The sequence below is a fragment of the Parambassis ranga genome, chromosome 4, assembly GCF_900634625.1.
Source record: "Parambassis ranga chromosome 4, fParRan2.1, whole genome shotgun sequence".
Lineage (NCBI taxonomy): Eukaryota > Metazoa > Chordata > Actinopteri > Ambassidae > Parambassis > Parambassis ranga.
The window spans coordinates 1,212,016-1,233,388 of record NC_041025.1 but is presented as its reverse complement, the minus strand read 5'-3'; the positions used below and the strand labels follow the sequence as shown (position 1 = coordinate 1,233,388).

The 21,373-nt window shown below is 43.0% G+C and overlaps 2 protein-coding genes across 3 annotated transcripts; both read left to right on the top strand.

Moving 5' to 3' along the window:
* Nucleotides 1-1,385: 1,385 nt before the first annotated feature.
* On the top strand, nucleotides 1,386-8,240 carry amotl2a (angiomotin like 2a). 2 transcript variants are annotated; one of them, XM_028404449.1, is made up of 11 exons: nucleotides 1,386-1,578; nucleotides 2,137-2,925; nucleotides 3,017-3,167; nucleotides 3,601-3,745; nucleotides 3,825-3,917; nucleotides 4,892-5,187; nucleotides 5,289-5,479; nucleotides 5,568-5,669; nucleotides 5,756-5,910; nucleotides 6,205-6,372; nucleotides 6,554-8,240. In XM_028404449.1, exons 2-11 carry the CDS (start codon nucleotides 2,210-2,212, stop codon nucleotides 6,640-6,642), a joined length of 2,106 nt encoding a protein of 701 aa, XP_028260250.1. In that variant the 5' UTR covers nucleotides 1,386-1,578; nucleotides 2,137-2,209; the 3' UTR covers nucleotides 6,643-8,240. The 2 variants fall into 2 exon arrangements, with proteins under 2 accessions (XP_028260250.1, XP_028260249.1); XM_028404448.1 differs by having other exon boundaries at nucleotides 1,387-1,578; nucleotides 3,014-3,167.
* A 3,280-nt stretch (nucleotides 8,241-11,520) lies between these two features.
* On the top strand, nucleotides 11,521-20,613 carry sap130a (Sin3A-associated protein a). The gene is made up of 21 exons (XM_028404473.1): nucleotides 11,521-11,607; nucleotides 12,261-12,388; nucleotides 12,484-12,749; nucleotides 13,312-13,479; nucleotides 13,549-13,675; nucleotides 13,809-13,921; nucleotides 14,016-14,140; nucleotides 14,246-14,387; nucleotides 14,475-14,565; nucleotides 14,696-14,800; nucleotides 14,895-15,030; nucleotides 15,297-15,412; nucleotides 15,563-15,862; nucleotides 15,966-16,128; nucleotides 16,453-16,551; nucleotides 16,639-17,000; nucleotides 17,094-17,339; nucleotides 17,413-17,538; nucleotides 17,660-17,763; nucleotides 18,763-18,876; nucleotides 19,381-20,613. The coding sequence occupies exons 2-21, from the start codon at nucleotides 12,277-12,279 to the stop codon at nucleotides 19,537-19,539; spliced, it is 3,174 nt and encodes a 1,057-aa protein (XP_028260274.1). The 5' UTR covers nucleotides 11,521-11,607; nucleotides 12,261-12,276; the 3' UTR covers nucleotides 19,540-20,613.
* Nucleotides 20,614-21,373: the final 760 nt, after the last annotated feature.

Genomic DNA, 21,373 nt, shown 5'->3' with positions numbered 1-21,373 from the left:
AAGTTTGGTGAGTTTTGGGCATGTTAAGGCCTCCAAAAATGCGATCTCGGAGGGGGAAAAAAAAAAAAAAAAAAAAAAAAAAAAAAAAAAAAAAAAAAAAAAAAAAAAAATAATAATCCTAAGGGTTTCAATAGGGCTCTTGCACCATTCGGTGCTCGGGCCCTAAAAAGGCTGAACTTAATACCATTACCTTAACCCAACCCCCACGGCCAGCCAGCTGATCCATCTGCATGTGTGTGAGTCTGAATGAAGCATATAGCTGGTACTATAGCAGTGGAGGGGAGAACAGCAGATGGCAGGGCTGCCCCCCGTCATGTCTGCTTTTTGGGGGAGAACAATGCATCTCTCAGAGCTCTTATTAAAGAAGGGCAAGGGGACTTTTAGTCCAGGGACAGCTGGCAGGCAGCATGCCTCACACCCGCCCTGCTCCCTCACACACACAGACACACACACACTGCAATTAACTGGCACGGGCCACGGCTTAAATATTTACCATGCACATGCAAACAAAGAACTGTTCAAGAAATAACGACTGATAATGACTAGTCTACGTCTCAATTCTGTGACAGTGCTTTACGCCAGAGAGGGACCTGTTACCAGATTCGTTTACAGCTTTGATCATCAAGCAAAATCTGCCTTGAAGCATCAGTTACTTCAGATTGTGTAGGTTTATATTATTAATTATACAATATCATTTAAGACATTTAAGAAGTTTAAATATTCTCAGATGTGAACAGTTGTAAACAACAATATCCTAGGTATGTAAATCCATTGTGGTAGGTATGACCTACCCCTGGTTTTGAGAAACCCGGATGTAGCCTGCTGTGGTATAAGCCAGTGGCACAGTTGTAAACAAATAATCAAACACTTGTGATCATGTGTGATATGAAAAAGCAGGTTTGCTGTGTTCCATGTAAGTTATGATCAAAATCAGGTTAAGAACAAAGTAGGCTATAGATAGCCTACAGATGTAATCACTGAGATTGTGTGTCATATCGTTTGTGTTGTGTCAATGTTGTCTGAGGTTTGCCTCGCTGTATTTATTTATTTTGCACAGATTTCCATATAGTTATACATTACATTGCTCCAGTATTTCTATGAAATCTCTATGGCAGTAAGGTTGTAATGTTACACTGCACCCCTTTCTTTCTCCTGCAGTGTCACAATGAGTTGTCCCTATAAGAACTCAGCGGACCTAAATCTCCTCAACAAACACAACAACGAGCTGTTTTACATGACACAAGCAGCCAGCTGAGGTGCTGCTGCTGCTCTGAATCCAATTTTTGTGCCCCCCTTCCTCTCTCCCTCTCTCCTCCTCCTCCCCTGTGCTCTGCTTTTGATCCCACAGGGACTCGGAGCCTTTACATTCCAGTCATTCCAGCCGCAGCGAACAATCGGCTCTCAGTTATTTATTAGTGCGGCTCTCAGCCTCGGTGCGCTCAGTCTGCTGCTGCCCGTCGGCGCGAACACACACACACACGTACATGGAGGAAAGGAGCGCTGGGAACTTTTTGAAACATACGCGTGTTGAAGTGTAATACTACAGCACCGTTTTCTGTGTTATGAAACGATAATCTGGTAAGTGTGTATTTTATTCTGACATACGTATTTGATCCGGGCATTTTCGGCTGGGTATGTGTGGAGAATGAGTCCTGTTGGCTTGGATTGCGCAGTGTTGTATTATATGTGTTCCATGTTCATATGGTGGATCACTTATTTATTTTGTTTAATGGAAAACTTTAACCCATGTTTGACGGGATCCTGATAAATTCATTAACCCACTTTGTGGTAGATTTTAAAGCAGTCTCCATTTGTCATTTATAAGACAAATGGAGTTCATGTTCAGCTTTATTCATGGCAAACATAAAGAATAGCTGTGGTGTGTGAATGTGCGTAATATAAATGTCTCTTTGATGAAACGTATGCATTCCATAGTGTGCAATACTGGATCTGTGGTGACATCACAGTTAATGGGTATTTCCAGCAACAGCGCATGTGCTCATAGCAAAAGACATTGTGAAAAAGAAGAAGTGATCAATTGCAGGAATGTTGGCTCCTGCAATAAGCCAGCAATCTGAGCCGATCAGATAACACAATGATGTGCCATGCTGATTGTGGTTGTTGTTTTCTTTCCAGATCTGGGATTTGTGAACCACATCCAGACTTCTTTTATTATTATTATTATTTAACTTATTTCTGACTGGCTGAAATGAGAACCGCTGAGGGCTCCTCTGGAACGGTCCTTCACCGTCTCATCCAAGAGCAGCTTCGCTATGGAAACCTGACTGACACTCGCACACTCCTGGCCATCCAGCAGCAGGCCCTGCGAGGAGGCAGCAGTGGTGGGGGCACAGGCAGTCCCCGCTCCTCTCTGGAGAGCCTGACTCTGGAGGACACCCATTACATTCAGATGTCAACGCGCCAGGAACCTCAAGGCCAGGAGCACCAGGGGGACAGCCTGCACTCTGAGAGCCCTGTGTGCCCTCTGTACCAACTGCATGGGGAGGAGCTGCCAACCTACGAGGAAGCCAAAGCCCACTCACAGTACCTGATTTCCCAAAAGGGTCAGGCAGAAAAGGACCGCCACAGCATGGACAAAGTGGAAAGTGAGGCACAGTGGGATCTAAAGAGAGAGCATGCTCGCTCTCTGAGCGAGAGGCTCCTGCAGCTCTCTCTGGAGAGAAATGGACATAGAGACAGTTTAGCTATGAGCTCCTCACACAGCTACCCACAACTGTATAAGAATAATGTGACAAACGCTGTGGCCTCTGACAGACATGCGGCCCCACAGTGTGCAGACCAGCGTGGACCTCCACCAGACTATCCTCTCTGTGCCAGATTTCCTGAGTACATGCTCAGTCACTCACAGGAGCATGGCCAGTACCACAGGGACCCTCCTCCCCCCTTCTACTCACAGCATCACAGGTAGCACCACAGACACACACCTTCTTATGAGCTCTAGACAGGGCTGTTTTCAGCAGTGTTGTAATGACTTACTCATGTCTCCCTTCAGCAGGTATGTGTCTGCTCAGCCTCAGGTGGTTCACAACAACATCACCGCAGCCCCCGGCAATAACTCAGCGCAGAGCAACATGTTGATGCAGGAGAATGAGCAGCTCAGGAGGGAGCTGGAGATGTACACAGAGAAAGCTGCCAGGCTGCAGAAGGTGAGAGCGGAAGGTGGATCATACATGGTGTGAATACAGTGCTTTCATGTCTGTACATGTTATGTGCAGGTTGTTTCTCAAAGACACGGGTGAGAGTTCAGTGACTGTTTCATTCACAAAGGAGGTGTTAGGAGCTCTTTCATTATTCCAGACTTTAGGATGAATTCAATGCATTCCAGCCCCTTTGTCTTTCAAAACATCCTAGCATGTTGCTGTGTAAGGAGATAAATGCTGTGACACCTGGGACCCACAAGTGTTCTCTCAGGAATGCTGATTCCCTTATTCAGTTGCGCATAGCATTAAAAAGCCATTTGCCTTGAGGTGGTGTTTGTGGAGATGACTAATTCAGGCTCATCAGTGTTAACATTTGCAACATAAACCACAGTCCAGACAATGAATGAAAGACTGATCTTCTGCCCACATGTTCTTCCAGCTGGAGTTGGAGATCCAGAGAATATCTGAGGCCTATGAGACGCTAATGAAAGGCTCTGCCAAGCGGGAAACCCTGGAGAAAACCATGAGGAACAAACTAGAGGCAGAGATTAAGAGGATGCATGACTTTAACAGAGACCTGAAAGGTATGTGATGACACAGAACTGTCTGCTTTTAAGTGTCACTGTGGATGTGTGTCACAGCGTTGTGTTATCTTCTGTACAGAACAACTTGACACCGCTAACAAACACAGAGTGGCCAAGGAAGCAGAGTGTACCGACCAGAAGCAGCACATCTTCATTAAACTTCTGGAGCAAAGTAAGTCTTTCCTGACAGTAACTCTTAACAACAATGGCAGGAGCATAGTTGAGCAGGGATTGGTTTCCGCCATCAATGGTCTCTAAAGTTGAGAGTTCCTCTTGGCACTCAGATGGCAGTCATTTTTCATAGCTGCAGTAAATGTGGCCTGGATTCCAGGAATATTGTTCTAGGTATTTCAGGCTGTTCCGCCATTTGGAATGCCCCCCCCCCCTACACTTTTCTCAGTTTTGCATCAGTGCCGACTTCCCTTCTCAAGGGGAGCTAATAAGTCTGGGACTCCAGGGCATCTTGGCCTAAGTAGGCACAACCCCTGACTCTATCCCTGTTTGGGCATACCCACATGGGTTAATAGTAATTAGCCTGTACAGAGATGAGCTGTAGAGAATTCTCTGTTCATTTGACATCAACAGTAATTTCAGTATATAGTTAACACAAGGTTGTCTTTAACCAGTAGTTTCCAATAATTGTATACAAAAATACAACGGGATGTGTAGTTTATATATTTTTCTGTACGAAATACGTTTTAGCTGCTTGTTTACTTCATGTCCTTAGAAGCATTCCAGAGCTTTTATCGGTACAAAGCTATGCTTGTGTGCGTAAGTGGATAAGAGGAAGTCTGCATTCCCTCCACAGGCATGCACTGGTGTTGTGTAATCAGCCCCCTTTCAAAGTGGCACAGCAGATAAACTGGCTTTCCTTGCTAAAAAGTGCTCATTACAATCCAGACTGGCTTTTTTAATTAGTAAATTATTTTATTGTTAATCACACGCAAACAGCTCATAGAAGATGTGGTGGCCCGCTGTGAACCACATGCCTTAAAAGCTGCATGTGTAAATGTCTTGTTGGGTTGCATTCCATGCAACATCCTTTCACCTTTCTTTGAAGGCCTATTTTATCAACTTCAACAGCCTCATATATTCCTGTCTGCACTCTCCGAAACTGACCTGTCTCATTTCCTTTCCCTATTTTAGATGAGGAGCAGCAAAAGGAGCGAGAACATCTGGAACGTCAGATTCAGCACCTGCGTGTGTCCGGGGAAGAGTGCCAGCGAAGACAGGAGCTGCTAGAGCAGGCTTTGGCCTTGGCACAGACCCGCAACCGGCAGCTGGAGGAAGAGCTGCAGAGAAAGAGAGCCTACGTGAAGAAGGTTGAGCGGCTGCAAAGCTCCCTGGCTCAGCTGCAAGCCGCCTGCGAGAAAAGGGAAGCGTTGGAGCTGCGGCTGCGCACGCGGCTGGAGCAGGAACTGAAAAGCCTGAGAGCACAACAGGTGATGCCACTACACAAACTTCTATGTCTCCACTGTCTGCACATTAAAGTTGTAGTACAGGTATCTATGTGGATGGGAGATTAATATGTCTGCTCTCTCAGTCTCAGAACCAGACTGCTGACCCCACAGTGTCAGAACCGAGCTCGACCACGTTGCAACAGCATCTGAGGGAGAAAGAGGAGCGTATTCTGGCCCTGGAGGCAGACATCACCAAGTGGGAGCAAAAGTACCTGGAGGAGAGCACCATGAGGCAGTTTGCAATGGATGCAGCTGCCACTGCTGCAGCACAGAGGTAGGATAAGACACTTAGTGATATAGCAACAATAAAAATCTTAGTGTGTCATAAATGTTGTGTTTTAACAGTCACCTGTTGTTTTCAGAGATACAACCATCATCAATCATTCACCGCGGCACTCACCCAACAGCAGTTTTAATGAAGACCTGCCTTTGTCCAGTCACAGACATCAGGAGATGGAGAACAGGTACTCCTCTTTCTTTGTCTACACCTGCTTCATCACTGCTTCCTGTTTCAGTGTTTGTGAATTCATGATGTGTTCCATGTGTTTAGGATCCGTGCACTTCACGCTCAGCTCCTGGAGAAGGACGCTGTGATTAAAGTTCTACAGCAGCGCTCTAGATGGGAGCAGGGCAAGCTGGGACTTCGTCCGGCCAGATCTGTCCCCTCCATCAACACTGCCACCAACAGCAGCACAGAGAGTAAAGGTGAGGTTTGGCCTCATGCTGAGGATTCTATAATGCTACCAAGCGACAACTGGCAGACCAGTCAGTGTCGCCAGACAGAATGCACACATCCTAAAAAAAACGTAAAGGACCAACCCTTTGGTGTCCCTCAAATAGAATAGATGTTTTTAAACTGGAATGCATATCATCTCTCACTCAGGAATAGCTTCATCCAGAATAGTCATGGGAAGAAAGGCAGATGTAGAGGAGTGTATATATGTGGATGTACAGTATGTGGCTAATTAAGCAGTGTCCTCTCTTTGTCTGCTTTTGTAGGAAAGAGCCTCTCAGATGACCAGACAGGTGCTGCTGTGCTGCAACCCCAGCCCCTCGTCGCAGCCAAGGCCTCCAGCACCCAGAGCTGTAGGGCCCCTCAAGAGCCAGAGGTCACGGCAGTGCCAAACCAGCTAAAAGTGACAGAGGGGATCTCAACAGCTACCACTGGTGAGTTTATTGTTTTGTGGTGTATTTCACACAACCTACACAGCTTTTCATTGTGTCTGTGCTTTGATCACTATTTAAAGTGTAGACCCAGATTCACACTAATGACTTAAAAGCTTTGCATTACAGTTGTATTAGGAACAAGTCATGTTGTTTTGCTAATCTGCTCATTTGATCTTGACAGAAGACACATCAGGGGAGTCGAAAGCACCACACAAGACACTACAGAGCATCGGCAGCTCAGAGGCAGAGGTGGTTGAAATCCTCATTTGAGTGCAGGCAGCAGCTCGAATGTCTGCACAGTGACAGCCAGCGATGACAGAAACGTCTGGCTGAGTTGTTAAAGAACTTCTTCGAAGTCTGGCTCAAGTGAGGGTGCTGAGTCCAGCGTGTGGCACAGTTTGTTGAGGAGAGCTGAGCTTTCCTACTGCTGTTCCACAATTCAGTGGGAATTCTTCAAGGTACCTGGGCAGTATTCTGCATTATGGGGCTGCTTATTGTGCATACGTTGTTGCATGTTATTTTTTTTAGTTATGTATTTATATTTGTAAATGCTGCTCATATTGTGATGTGACTCTCATTCACTTTTTAACTTATATATATATATATATATATATATTCGTGTTCTGGTTCATCTACGTGACTACCGTAGTTGTATGTTTTCTTTTGTTTACCTTGAATTTCTAGTAGCACCCCTATTACAATGCCCTTTAAATGTCCTGGGAATATACACAATTACATTCTTTGTTTTCATGCCATGTTTGAGGATAACTCTTTAGAGGACATCTTCAACAGGACTGCTCAAACCTAAATTAACAGTTGCTCCTCTCTTTAAAATACATTCGGGGGCTCTGCTCACAGCTCAACAGAGGCTTTGGAAACTTTCTCTGAATGTAGGGCCCGCAGAACGCCTGCTTATTTCTCTCTTAAAAAAGCCTGTGAGGATTGACAGCATTTCACCGGGGTCTAATTTTTCAGATCCCGGGTTAATGTTTGAGGCCTCAGATGGCGACCGCCCAACATTTTGCTCCCCTCCGATGACACACTGGAGCTAATCTTCTCACATTCCTCACTGAGGGAATGCTCCTGTTAAAGAAAAAGGCTATCTAAAGTTTGACCCCTCGCCCTTGTTAAAATGGCAGGCATTCTCCACATGATTCCTTTTCTGGGGCTGCTTATGTCTTCTGAGCCACAGTAGCTGGTTCTACCACTCAACTATAATTGGCCTGCATTTCCTACTCTACACGTTGTCCCCATCACTGTTATATTCAGCTCTGTTTTCTTCATTGCTCAAGTATCTCACATTTCTGAGCAGACTATATGCTTAACATGGAATTTTCTATTTATTTCCTCTTGCGTAATGTAGGATCACTGAACACTGCTGAATGTAGACGAGCATCGGCTTTGACTGGAATGTGCCATAACCGAACTAAGAGTTGTTCTGCTCTTTAGGGGGAACAGCCGCTAAAGTTTTGTCTGTTTGGGTTTCATGTTGACAACATCATCAACAGGAAGGTGAAGCCTCACATTTGAGTGGTATTCCCCATCACAGTGCATCTGCTGGTCAGTGCAGTGTGCATTCACTTATTTTAGAATGTGTTTACATTTGAAGTGAGAAAAGTTAATATATATTTTGTATTATTTTTCCCATTATATATGTATGTACTTGTTGTGTTTCCTGGTGCCAAAGATGTACTCTCTGTTTAAGTTATAACTGATGACAAATACAAAAGGTCCTGATGAGGATCCTTGCTTCAGCTGGTTGACCCACTTCGATGTTGCTGTGAACTTTTGTAAAGGAAACATTTGTATGTATGCCTTAACATTTCACAATAATAGATTAAAATTCTTAATATATATGTCTCATCAAAGGCTTTGTGTTTTGATTTGCTCAACCCTTTTATTGTATTTTGACCTTCAATGGACACTTTGACGTGTCAGCTAGTAAGACTTCCACTGACTGATTCATCCCTCTAAGAAAATATCTTAGCCCCAAGATCTTTTAATACAATAAACGGACTTTTTATGTAAATTATTTGCCTTTCTTGTCTCCCCACGATAAGCCCCCCGTGTCTCCACTGCCGTCTACTTGTCGTAGTCCAGTGCCACTTTTCTCAGCTGAGAAAAGCTGCAATAAGAAATCTCCATCTGTTGAATACCATTTTCAGCTTGGACACAGATGGCACCATGCTGCTTGTGATTTACCATTATTTTGGTGCTCATACGGATCACATTGCAGATATCTCATCCCGCCTCTTATGTCAGTACATGTCTGACGTGAGTCCCCACCAAACTGAGTGACGTGAGGAGGGGGGTTTGTATAGGGGAAAGGTTAGGATTACATGACATGGAACGGAACAGCTTCACATAGGGAGCTTCATTCCTGAGGGATGTTTTAAGTGTTCAAACGTCTTCATCATGCAGCTAGGATGAAGAAAAATTCAATATACTACGTGTATGCATTCCACACACATCTGGACTATTGCATAAATTACTGTGCTCGTTGTCATGTCTGTTGCATTTCTCACACTGATTTCAACACTGTGACTACAGACAACTGTGAATGGTACTCACCACAACATAAGTCACAGTGAATCATGAACAGATGCTGAGGAAGTTAGAATTTTTCTTAACATGTTCTCTGAGCTTCATCTGAATAATATGCATTCCTTGCATTCACTCACATATTCCATGCTTGGTCTTGTTTATAAGTATTTGTGTCACATTTGAAGTAAATCAGTGTGTCTGGGGCAGTTGGTAACAAATCATCTGTCTCTTAATGGAGGCTCTTGAGCACATTTTTTGCATTAAAAGCCTGTGTGAAATATTTGGAAAAATAACTGTGGAGCTCTGTGTTTTGCCTTAATTTCCATGGAGATTCCAAAACTTCCTGCCTACAGCAGTCATGGAATGCGCCCCCGCCCCCCGTGTGACTTTTCCACATAAATCAGGGCACCGTCTTCTAAATTTAGGGCTGTTACCAAGACGATGCAAATTTCTCATAGTGGCCACTCATGGAAAATGTTTAGGTCCATGTCAATTGCATCATTGTGTGTCTGGTCAGGACGTGGCACAAAGCTAGTTTGCTTCAGGAGTTAATTGTGTTTAAGCAGCTCCATGCCTGTTTTGCTCTTCTGCCACCACTGCTTCTTTTCTGCTGTCCACATATTATCATGTCTGACTTTAAGGCTAATTCAGACTTTCTTTGTAATTTGTACACAATTGGTTGATTTTTGAAACTACATGAGAAGGGTTAGGGCTTTTTTCCAGCATAAATGAAGTTATACTGTAGGCCGGTACCTTACAGTCCATATCAGACTGTGGTTTCCAGTGAATTAACAGGACAGACCAATCCAGAAAAAGTGATTCACCATGGGAGAGGACTGAGCAGCTGAGTCAAAATGAGCTGTGTCTGAAGCAACACAGGGAGACGTGCTGTGGAGAATGAATAAGGACAATCGTACCTGAGTCAGTGATAAAGATCAGACATTTTACAGCCAGACACCAGCTACTTGTGCCTTATAATACCTATGAGTAAATATCAACATAGGGAAATCAGAACAGGAACAAGAGTTGCAGCAATAAAATCCAAAGAATGCCTGCCATGAGGATTTCACAGGTTAGCAGTTAGAGGGACATACCAACAGGTGTATGTGAGTGAGTAAGCACAGCTGGGGAATTTAATGAGCATGCCTCTGCATGCAGGAAGGGTTTATATAACCCTCTGTGGCCCAGGTGTATTTGAATAATGATGTCCTTAAGTAGTCCTGAAGTCTGTGCTCAGGTGCTGAGAGATCAGTGATACTTAGATACTTGTTGGTTTTTACTTGTATCAAAACCAAAGCAGAGTTTGACATGATTTTATTTTCCCCTTAAAGTACCCAAGCTGTCATAGAGGTATGATTAAACTAAAATAACTGTGATCCTGTTAAATAACAGGAAAGAAATACGGGGTAAATCTAAGTAGAATGAATATGTTATATTTGGGACATTAGACAAGATTTTACTGATGCCATTGTACTGAGTTTCATTTCTTTTTCCATCTAGGAACCAAATTGCCAATGCCAGCACAAGTTTTCCATGGCACTGGAACTGATTCTCTGGCCAACCTTTTGCCAAATTTCATGGTTTAAGAAGTGAGCTGAGTAACATTTTAGTCATTTGGTGACACCTGCTGGTGGGGCTATCAACAAATATAAAAGTCCACACAAATGAAATAAGCCTTATTTTTTAATATTGATTTTCTTCAAGTGCTGTTTAAGACCTGATATTACATGACTAACAGATTGGACCAAAAAGCCTATAGTTTAGAATGGAAGACCAGGAAAGCCACAATGTCTAGTGTATGAAAACAACGTGAGCTTGATGTAGGATTGTTATACTAAACAAGTAGCTGCCTTGGTCAAAATGAAAATAAGTATAAATCAAAAAGTTTTTATTGTCAATGGTCAAAATCCTGTAGCCGTGGTTACAGAGACATTTCTATGACTGTCTGCTGCTCCCTGGTGTTTCAAAGACGGCATTGCAGTAGGACCAATCCAGGCAGTAGGAACTTACAGCTACCAGATCTGGTTTCTGTTTATTAAGCGGGAGGCTCGACGGACCGCCACTACTGCCATAGTCATATGACCGACGGAAATAGCCGAAGTTTCATAAACTATTTCTTAAATAAAAATGATACTGGAAACCATCAATGCAGAAAATTGTCAGAAAATCTTCATCATAAATCCAACAAGTAGTCTTATTTTGTGCTATGTATTTTGTATGTATATTGCAATGTTTGTAAAGTAGGCCTACGTCTTTAAAATGCTCGTCAAGTATGTGTGATACCTACTTATAGTGTTGGTACATTTAAAAACAACACTTCTTGTACATTTACCCACCTGAAAAATCTAACATTATTGCTTTACTGGAGCCACACGTGCTATAGTTGTTTGTCTCCAATGCCTGTTCGGTAGTCTTCGTCAAACACGTGACCATGGTGTTGCAGATAGACTGCCCCTCAAGTACCACCCCCCCCTCTGGTCCCCTCTCCCCGGTGTAGGTTTAGGTTGGTCAAAACATTTCTAGAGGTCCGATTGGTCAGCGTACAAGTAGGTCCTTTTCTGATTGGTGGAAAGAAGCGAGGAGGTAGGTTTCTTCTTCAGCGTTCTTCCGGCTTACATGTTGGGAAAAAAAAAACGAATGGAAAAAATTGTAATCCACAAAACGACCATTGCCTAGTAATTCAGCGATACGGTAACGTCCACAGACACACTGAAAAGTGTTTGTTTGTTTAACCGTGTAATGTTTTTGCAGTTCTGTTGTTTGAAAAAGAATTCAGGATGAAAAGCAGGCAGTATCAATGTTAGCAATTCTAACGTTAGCTTGCAGCTAGCTAGGATAGCTGGGCTAACAGATAGCATTTCAGTTATAATTTACCGAACAGTGATTAATCAGTGATTATAATGAGCAATGTCTGACTTGAATCATATCGCGTTTGGTAGTTTTGATAAAAGTAACCAAAAATCGATATTTGTACTTGCTCGCTAACTTAATATTTGGATACTAACGGGACAGTTGATACCGAACGGGTTTGCCATATGATATTGAGAGAATAACGTCAGACAAAGGTATACAATGTGTTAGTGCGATTTATCACTTTCGCATATTACTATTTGCATTGATTTTTATCAACACGTCTTACTTTGTGTTATCGTGACGTCCCCGACTGGCTTGTAGCAGTAATATTCTGCAGCTCTTCATTAGCCTGTTTATGTCCCCGCGCTGCACTGATGACTGTTGATTTAGTCCTCATACACTGTTTATGTTTTACGTACAACATACTTTAACGCTGTTTGATTTTTCTCTTTATGCCTGCTACGGGAATTAATGTACGTTTACATGTTTAGGTCATAGAAAGTCAAAATGAGCTCTCAGCAATTCCCCCGACATGGACTGCCTGCTTCCAGCGGGGGAGCACCTCAGATCCCTGCTGCTGGAAACCTGGTGCCTGTCAATCAGCCATCAAGTGCTCCAGGTACCCAGTTCTTTCTGCAGTGACTTGGATGATTTGTAACATTTGATGGTGAAGACATTGGTTATTTATTATTTAATCAAATTAATGTCCCATAGCTGGTGCAGAAGCAGACATCAGTAGGGACGCTGACCATGGTCAACAGGATCATCCACCTGCTGGGGGCGGGGGAAACATAGCTTTCAGAGATGATAAGCAGGAGACCATGGTCGTCAGACCTTACCCAGGAGGACCAGTGCTTGGACAACCACAAGCTGCTCCCCAAACGGTGCCCATCCAGCCAGGCACTCCTGTGACTGTACCTGCACCCTCTGTCCATCTGCCACAGGGCCAGCCGGCTGTCCTCACTGAGGGACAGATGAAGGTGACCACTTCACGTCTACCTTTACATTACTATAAATTAAATTTCTTTAAGCTACCCATATAAATTGACACAAATATGTTACATTGTACACATTTCACTCACACAAAAATTGCATGTTTTCTGTGTGTAGAACAACCCATGGTTATTGACCGTAGTTAATTAATACACACTGAATGATCAGACTTACTGCTGCACTCAAGGACACAACATTTTTTGAAGAAGCTTTAGTTTTTTGTTGTTTTTACTTGGTGTGTGTTTTCAAACAACTGGTTTGGGCTTTTAATTTTTTAAGTGTTTAGGTGTGCACTCTCAATTTAGTTGTAATGAACTTAAAAAGCACTCAATGGATTTTGACATTTAATTTAGCGTAATAGTCATATCACCTATAAAGTTTACTCGGTTTAATAGTTGGTTATGTACAAACCCTGCAATTCCTCAGGTAGGATTTTCTTGATCTAACTGTACATGCTTGACATGGGAATTGTTTACATTAAGATTCTTTTTTTCCTTGCAGTATTGGTAACACCTTTCAAATGTATTGGGTTTGTGTCTGTTTTTTTAGGCTGTGCTGAAGTCACCAATGCCAAGTCGTCTCATTGCTCCAGCACCAGCTTCCAACCCGACTCATATCACCATACCCCCCAAAGTGTCCAGTCATATTACAGTCACACTAGAAAGCAGTATTGCTCCAACCCCATCTATCCCTGTGGCAACCATCAGTGGTCAGCAGGTGAGAGCACTGTTAATGACAAGGTGTGTTTTTTAGTTGTTTTCTTTCTAAACTTTTCTTTGTGTTTAGGGCCATTCTAGCAACTTACACCACCTGATGCCAGCTAACATTCAGATCATTCGGGGCAGTGCCCCTGCACTGCAGATTGGGACCCCGGCTGTCCCTCCGCAGACCTTCACTTCTCATTTACCCAGAGGTATGTTTGGTGTAATAATTTCCAATAATAATCATTTTCCAAGCTTGATGCTAACTTCGTTGAATCGGTCTTCAAATTCCCCTTCAAATGTTGCAGTGTTGTTTTCTAGAACGGTGTATTCTTTGTCCCGTAGGAGCTGCTGCAGCAGCTGTCATGTCCAGCTCCAAAACTGTATTGCGTCCAGCCACTGGAGGAAGTGCAGGTCCTGGCCAGCCCACAGTGCAGCACATCATCCAGACTATTCAGGTGCTTTGATGTACTTTGGTATAAAACAGCATGAATATTGTATCGGGCATTTAGATGAATTGTGTGCAATGGTGTTGTACCTCTCTGTCGACAGTCACGCCCTGCTGTAACGACCTCTACAGCAGTGCTTCCAACGGTGGTGGCCCCCATCTCGGCAACTAGAACTCAGTCTCCAGTTATCAGTCCAACAGTCACACACTCTGCAGAGGTGGCGCATGGGTTAGTGTAGTAAATGGATTTTAATATAAACTCTTAGAGCTTTGAAAGTGCAAAAACAAACCAGTTCTGATCCACTGAGGTCAATAAATTACATTTTTTTTCCAGGCGTCCAGGGTTGACCATGCACCCAAATCCAGCAAGTATTCAAAGGCCTCAGACATCCCGTGACAACACCACACGAATCACTCTGCCATCACACCCTGCAATTGGAGCCCAGAAGCCCCAGCCTCCCCACACCATGGCACAGGTTACTGCTTCTGAATAACACCCAAAAAGATTCTAATTAAAAGTTTTATACAGTGACCAAAATAATATTTTGTTTTATTCCACACAGAAGCCCATTTTTAGTACTGTGACTCCAGTAGCTGCAGCAACTGTGGCACCAATTGTTGCCACTAACACTGTGCCATCAACAACGGCAATAGGTAGTTTGTTTTTGTACATTAATATTGTATTCTCTTGTCAAAAATCATTGTAATGGGTTACCAAAAATCAAAAATGAAATATACTGTAGTATAGTTTATACTAATGCCAATTGTCTTCATTCATATTTAGGCACTGTGCCACATACGCAAATGACCAATAGCACCATTGTTACCATGACAATGGCCTCACACTCCTCTCATGCTACAGCAGTGACCACTTCTACTATCCCTGTTGGTAAGTTGGCCCTTTTGTACCAACACTTGTCTTTACCTTGGTCATTTTGAATAGAATATACTTTATCTTAACCTTTCTGTGGTGGTGTTTACAGCTAAAGTGGTCCCTCTCCACTCCTCGTCCTCATCCCGGGCACAGTCTGACTATTCAGGAGAGAGAACCAATATCACCCCTTTCCCCGGCCACAGATCATCACCTAACCCTGTCACCATGGAAGCTAGAAGTGACAGGTCAGCACACAGTGTTGATTAATTTAGTGTTGATACAGAGGGACAGTTGCATGCAAAGACTGTAACGGTAGCAAATGAACAAAATCACAACATACTCTGCACTGTAAAGATGCCTGTTTTAAAATGTTTACTTGAGCTGTAAGTTATTTTAATCAATGAAGAAGAAAACATTCCTATTCAAAACATCAATTGATGTGGTAGTAACTACAAGAAATACTTCTGTACTACAGATTAATTATCTTGTATTATGCTGTGTGTTTCTCAAGACCGTCTGTACCAGTGCAGTTCCAGTATTTCCTGCCGGCCTACTCCTCATCGTACCCTCTGACGCATACCTACACCCCCATCAGCAGCTCTGGTTCTACCCTCCGCCAATATCCTGGTAAGTACTGTTTTTTTGGCAGTCACAGCAAATTATTGGAACAGCTAATTTTTACTACATGTACCAGACAATTGGACATATTGGCAAAATGCTAAATCATGTATTTTGAAACATCAGCACTAAAACTGATTTTTACTCATCTTCTGAAAGTTACTCCACAAGCCCCAAGTTCAGCACTACCTACTCAGGCTGGAGTGGGTGTGGCTACCACTGTCCATCTCAACCATATGCAGCTGATGGCAGTGGATCGGATTGGACTGCCTTCTGCGCAAATCAGCACCCAGGGGATCCAGCCAGCTCCAATTGCTGCTCAGGGCATTCAGCCTGCACCAATAGGAGTTCAGGGCCTGCACACATCAGCATCTCTCACCACACAAGGAATTCAGCAGGCACCAATAGTCACTCAGCAACAGCAGCAGCAGCAACAACCACAGAGTGAAGCAAAACCTGGTAGTTACTAAACTAAAATTACCCCAGTATAAACAACATAGTGTTGATGAGTACTCAACATTGTAAAGTGGGCCTTTTGTAATGTATTTTTTATGCCATTCAGGGGTTGTTCTAGCTGATGGCTTTGTAGCAAACCCCATCAGCAGCACATATGGCACCACCCAGCCAGTAGCCACCATGGTGCAGGCACATGCTCAAGGAGGAGCTCCCACACTTGTCTCTACCCCTAGACCCAGCATCCTCCGCAAGAAGCCTGCCAATGAAGGGTGAGTTAAACCTCAGAACAGGTTGCTATGGACATCACATAAGAGAAACAGCAGAAGACCTTAGATTTGTTAGCAAGCAGCATTTTATCAAAGATGTCATCAACCTCTCACATTTCTCTTGTTGGATTGTTATAGACTCTTAGCACAGCCCTAAAATAAGTCTCTAGTTTATTTGTACATTAATTCCTTGCTGTGGGAACACAGCTTTTCCGTTGTGCTTTGCCTTTCTCTAGCAATATTCCAAATAAAGTTCAAAATAAACATCTGAGAGTTTCAACAGAAACAATAAATGGTTTACTCTAACATACACTTCTGGTGTTTCAGTTGTGTTCGTAAAAACCTGGTCCCTGCCCAGCCCAGTGAACCAAGTCCTGGTAGAATTGAGAGTGGTGTGAGAGGAGCAGGTTCTCCCAGACCTGCAGGGTGAGTTTGTGTCACATCTTTTAATTGTATAGTTACATTCTAGACAGATAAGAGCTTGTGAGCTGACCTCTCTGATTCTTCTCTCAGTGTGAAACCCAAAGCAGATGGGCACATGGCAGTGGCCCCTCCTGTCATGGCTACAGTGGAAGCACTGCCTTCTCAGGGAGGAGAGCAGCAGGCTGTGCCCTCAAACACTCAGCACCTCACCCAAGCCATTCCCACTATGCTTGCAACGCCGGGCCCTGTACCCCCCTCTCAGCCCTCCGCTGTCCTCTCATCTTTGCCAGCAGCCATGGCTGTGACTCCCCCTGTTCCTGCTTCAATGGCCAATACAGTTGCCTCCCCCACTCAGCCTGCTGCCAGTAGCACTGCAGCTTGTGCTGCCAGCACCACCTGCCAAGATGTAAAAATTAAGCAGGAGGTGGAAACAATGGACACTTCCCAGCCAGGTTAGGGGTCTGTTTGCATTCTACACGTGAGATTTTGGTACATGAATGAATGTATGGAAATATAAACACAAACAATGTGTGCTTCCCCTTTAGATTCCAATGTGAATATGTCATCGGCAGCGACCCTCACCACACAGGCCACCACGCTAAACACTCCTGTCACAGGTGATCTGATCCCTGGGGCCTCCCCAAGGAAGAAACCCCGCAAGCAGCAGCATGTTATTTCTACTGAGGAGAGTGAGATGGTGGAGACTAACAGCACAGATGAAGAGAAGGCCCCAGGCAGACCCATCACTGGCAGAGCTGAGAGGCGTGAGTCTCCACCAAGGGAATATGTTGGTATGTAATGTCATTATAAGGATGATGTGTGTTGCAAAGTCTATCACCTGTTTAACACTTTTTTGTCCTGCAGATGAAGAAGGAGTGCGTTATGTGCCAGTAAAGCCTCGGCCACCTATTACCCTTTTGCGGCACTACCGTAACCCATGGAAGGCCGCTTACCACCACTTCCAGAGGTACAGTGACATCAGGGTCAAAGGTGAGTATCTTATGGCATCCAGACAGAAACTTCTAATCTACACAGCTAGTTGATTTTTTTTTTGACAATTTTGCCTCTCTCTCTCTCTCTCTCTCTCTTTCTTGCTCTTTTGCTCTTTCAGAGGAGAAGAAGGGCACCTTACAGGATATGGCTAATCAGAGAGGAGTGGCATGCAGAGCACAAGGCTGGAAAATTCACCTGTGTGCTGCACAGCTCAGGCAGCTGGTGAGTGTTTGGCTCAGACCTGCACGCAGACAAATCTGTCCAATTATGTATCACTGTTGTTCACTCCAGCTCTTATCATTTTCTCAGAATTTTGTCTTTAGAATAGAGAGAGACTTGTTGAATTCTGTGTTGCACTATGAAAACATTAACAGCCTCAGTGTTGTTTATTTTTTTTTCACCTCACTGTTCCCTCTGCAAGATATGAAGTAGGGATTGGCAATATGGCCTAAAATTCACATCCCGAAATACACTGCAGCTTCCTGCGATAATGATATATATCACAATACATTCTTTGGCATAGAAACTATAATAGAACCATCTCAGGACACAGTACATAGACCCTAAGGAAAGCTAAACTGTTTAACTTTAATTAAAAAAAGAAAGAAACGTACAGGGTCATGGGGGGCTGGAGCCTATCCCAGCTATCTACGGGTGAGAGGTGGGGTACACCCCGGACAGGTCACCAGTCCATCACAGGGCTAAATAAAAAATACTATGCCATGTGCGCATATTGGGGCGAACCCTGCTGTGTGCGATACAGAGAGCAGAGAAGTGTAAACCCAGAGACCGTAGAGACATAAGGGGGAAGGTGTCGTTCAAATGTTTTATATCCAAACAACGCCTTCCCCGTGCTTCAGTAAAGGTTGGGAAACGTCAAAAGGCTCTTTAACATGCATTATCCAGTACATCGATAGAATTAAAATATCTGTCAGAGGCCAAATATTTATCATTTCATTTCTATTTTTTCTGTTTTGCATTACTAGTATGGAGACAGACTTGCACCTTTGAGCTGTATGAAAAAGGGCTTACACTTAATTTAGCATAGCCTTTATTTTCAGTAAATTTGTATATGTGCCTGTACCTAATAAAAATGTTAAAAATATTATCACTTAATAACATCACTGGTGCTTCTTATTCAGCAACTCTTGTACACTTTTTTCTTCTTCATGTCTTGACTAAACTCTGGTAATCATAGCCTTTGTTTGTGTTGTTCTGTAGTCGAGTTTGGAGCATGATGTATACAGCCGCCTTTCCACCCTTCAAGAGGGCCTGATTCCAAAAAAGAGGGCAGGCGCTGATGACGACCTTCACAGAATCAATGAGCTTATACAGGTACGGTCAAATTTCACCGGTGTCGCATTCAAAGATCTGAAATAAAATTAGACATTTTCCAGATACAGTGTTTCTGAAATGCATGATGGATTGTCTCCACCCTACGTTGCAGGGAAACAATAGAGGAAGCAGTAGTAAACAGTTCTTGTTTAAAGTGACTAAGCTCACTACAAACAGTCCATCAGAGGCGTTAAAGCGAGGTTAAATACTGGCAACACCAGCAGATGAGAAACTTTGGCAATCTATGTGCTAACAGGATAATAAAACCTGTATTGCAGGTTTTCACACAGTATCATTACACAACTGTTGCTATTACTCTTTGCCCAAATTGTCATAAGCACAAACTTTCTAGCACATATTGTGTCACAAAGCCACTGTATACTGATTTTAAGACAAATAATTGTGAAATAAGTCACAACAGCTTCCCTCAAATCCCAGTCATTTCACTTAACCAGTCAGTTTGCTCCCATAGCTGAAGCCATTTGTCCATTTTTGTTTCTTCAGGGAAACATGCAGCGCTGCAAACTGGTGATGGACCAGGTGACAGAAGCTAGAGACACCATGATGAAAGTCCTTGACCACAAAGAAAAAGTTCTGAAACTACTCAACAAGAACGGCACCATCAAGAAGTCCTCTAAACTGAAGCGTAAAGAGCGGGCATAAGTGTGTCCTCCCCCTCTGTCGATAACCACCACCACTGCCCCCTGTCTGAAGCAGTGAAGGAGCTGCTCAGAATTTTGGTGCTAAGATTTGCTGCAAACAATTGCATGCACCCTTCCTATGTGCCCAAGAGCGGACAGAGATATGCTTCAGGAGGGTTTCAAGAAGCAGAACCTGGAACAGGTTCTCATTCAAGACACAATGCACATATTAAGTGTGGAGCATTGTAGGTTGCATTAGAGTGGCAAACAGGACTGCCACTGTCTTTCTTTCTCTTTTTTTTAATTTTTGAATACCCTTAAAAGCATTTTTACTAACTTAGTTTCTGCCTAAAGATTGAAAAGATTCATTGTATATCTGTGAAGTTTGGCAGTTAATGCAGGTGCTGCAAGAGTTTCAGTTAAGAAGAATGATCTGAAAGTGGTTGAGGAAAATCAGAATCACTTAAAAGGACTCCTCTAGCAAACTGTGTATACAAACTAATCTCAATTGTGTTTTCATCAGTCTGTGCCTTCATTTTGTCAGTGTACATAAAAGCAACAGGGACTATATGAAAGCTGCTCCACATGCTGTTAAAATATTCAAAGAAAAGTGTCAGGCCACTTCTTCACCTAATAAATCAACCTAAACACGTTTTTAGGTTGATTTATTCATCTGCTCCAGGTATATCTGTTAAAGTAGTACTTCACGGGATTAAGTAAACTAGAGAAAAAGATAAAGGTTTTGTTAAGGCCTGACTTTGAAACTCAAGTCAATAATAATTAAGAACTGCCTCAATTATCCACCCAATCGAACATAAGTGGACGTCATGACAGTAATAACAATACCTTCATTTGGCTTCGTCAGTAGTTCCAGTGCTGGACAGAAAGACTGACTCTCCTTGTGTGATCTCAGTGGTGGATTGAATTCATGTAAATCACTGTAAATGTGCTCTTGGTTTTCCATTAACCCGGTCCTTTTATGTTTTGTACTCAATGAGACATTTTGTGCTGTGTGATGTGCCGCTTCATGTTCCAGAGTATAATTGCGGTTTGGGAGGAAGTGAGTCTGAAACATCCAGCCATTGTACATTGTTTTTTTTTGTCTGTGTAATTATAGTAAAGATGCTTAAACAATGCAACGCACACTGTCATTTTCATTTTTGTTTTAAATACAATTTCCTGTTTTTCAGGATTAGATGTCTGTATTTAGTTCCACAAACTGGTGCCAGCTAGATTGGACAAACGGCACACCTGATAGCAGATGGTGAGATTGCAAAATGCAAGCAGTCTTATCATGAATCGTCTTCCATGTACATGACCTGCAGGTCAGATGACTATGTTTAGCATATGATCCTATTTAAGTCCTTGGCCATAGATTCATTTTGACAGAATGTTAAACTAGCCTGCACTGTTGGCCTTTAATTCCTCACAGGTTGTATGAGAGGTATGACCTGTTTAATCCACTATATCATCACCTGCTCCTCTTTATCATCTGCTATTTACAACATAATTGCCTGTAAGCTTATGACAACATCCTGGCAGTACTTGCCCTGTGACAACTGTAATTCATCAGGAAAAGTGAGCTATTTCGGTAATGAACTTGAGAGGTGCTAATTTGAGATATGATATATAAAGTGTTTGACTGTTAATATAGAATTATTGTGTCTGAATTGCTGCATATCATAGCAGTGCTCTGGACCCATTTTAACTCATCAATGGCTGTAAAATGGGATTTTCAGGTAAAGATCTGTTTACGTTATATACGTTGAAGATCCCATTCAGCATTATATCGGCAAAAACAACTAGAATGAATGTGGTAATACAAGAGAAAGCTTCAGTCTGGTGTTGAGTGACTT

Bases quoted from the DNA above. Each gene is read 5' to 3' on its own strand.
- amotl2a (XM_028404448.1), top strand. From the start codon at position 2,210: ATGAGAACCGCTGAGGGCTCCTCTGGAACGGTCCTTCACCGTCTCATC. The intron at 3,918-4,891 runs GTAAGTCTTTCC...TCCCTATTTTAG, and splicing joins CATTAAACTTCTGGAGCAAA to ATGAGGAGCAGCAAAAGGAG. The intron at 5,188-5,288 runs GTGATGCCACTA...CTGCTCTCTCAG, and splicing joins AAAGCCTGAGAGCACAACAG to TCTCAGAACCAGACTGCTGA.
- sap130a (XM_028404473.1), top strand. From the start codon at position 12,277: ATGAGCTCTCAGCAATTCCCCCGACATGGACTGCCTGCTTCCAGCGGG. The intron at 14,566-14,695 runs GTAGTTTGTTTT...ATTCATATTTAG, and splicing joins GCCATCAACAACGGCAATAG to GCACTGTGCCACATACGCAA. The intron at 17,001-17,093 runs GTTAGGGGTCTG...CTTCCCCTTTAG, and splicing joins AATGGACACTTCCCAGCCAG to ATTCCAATGTGAATATGTCA.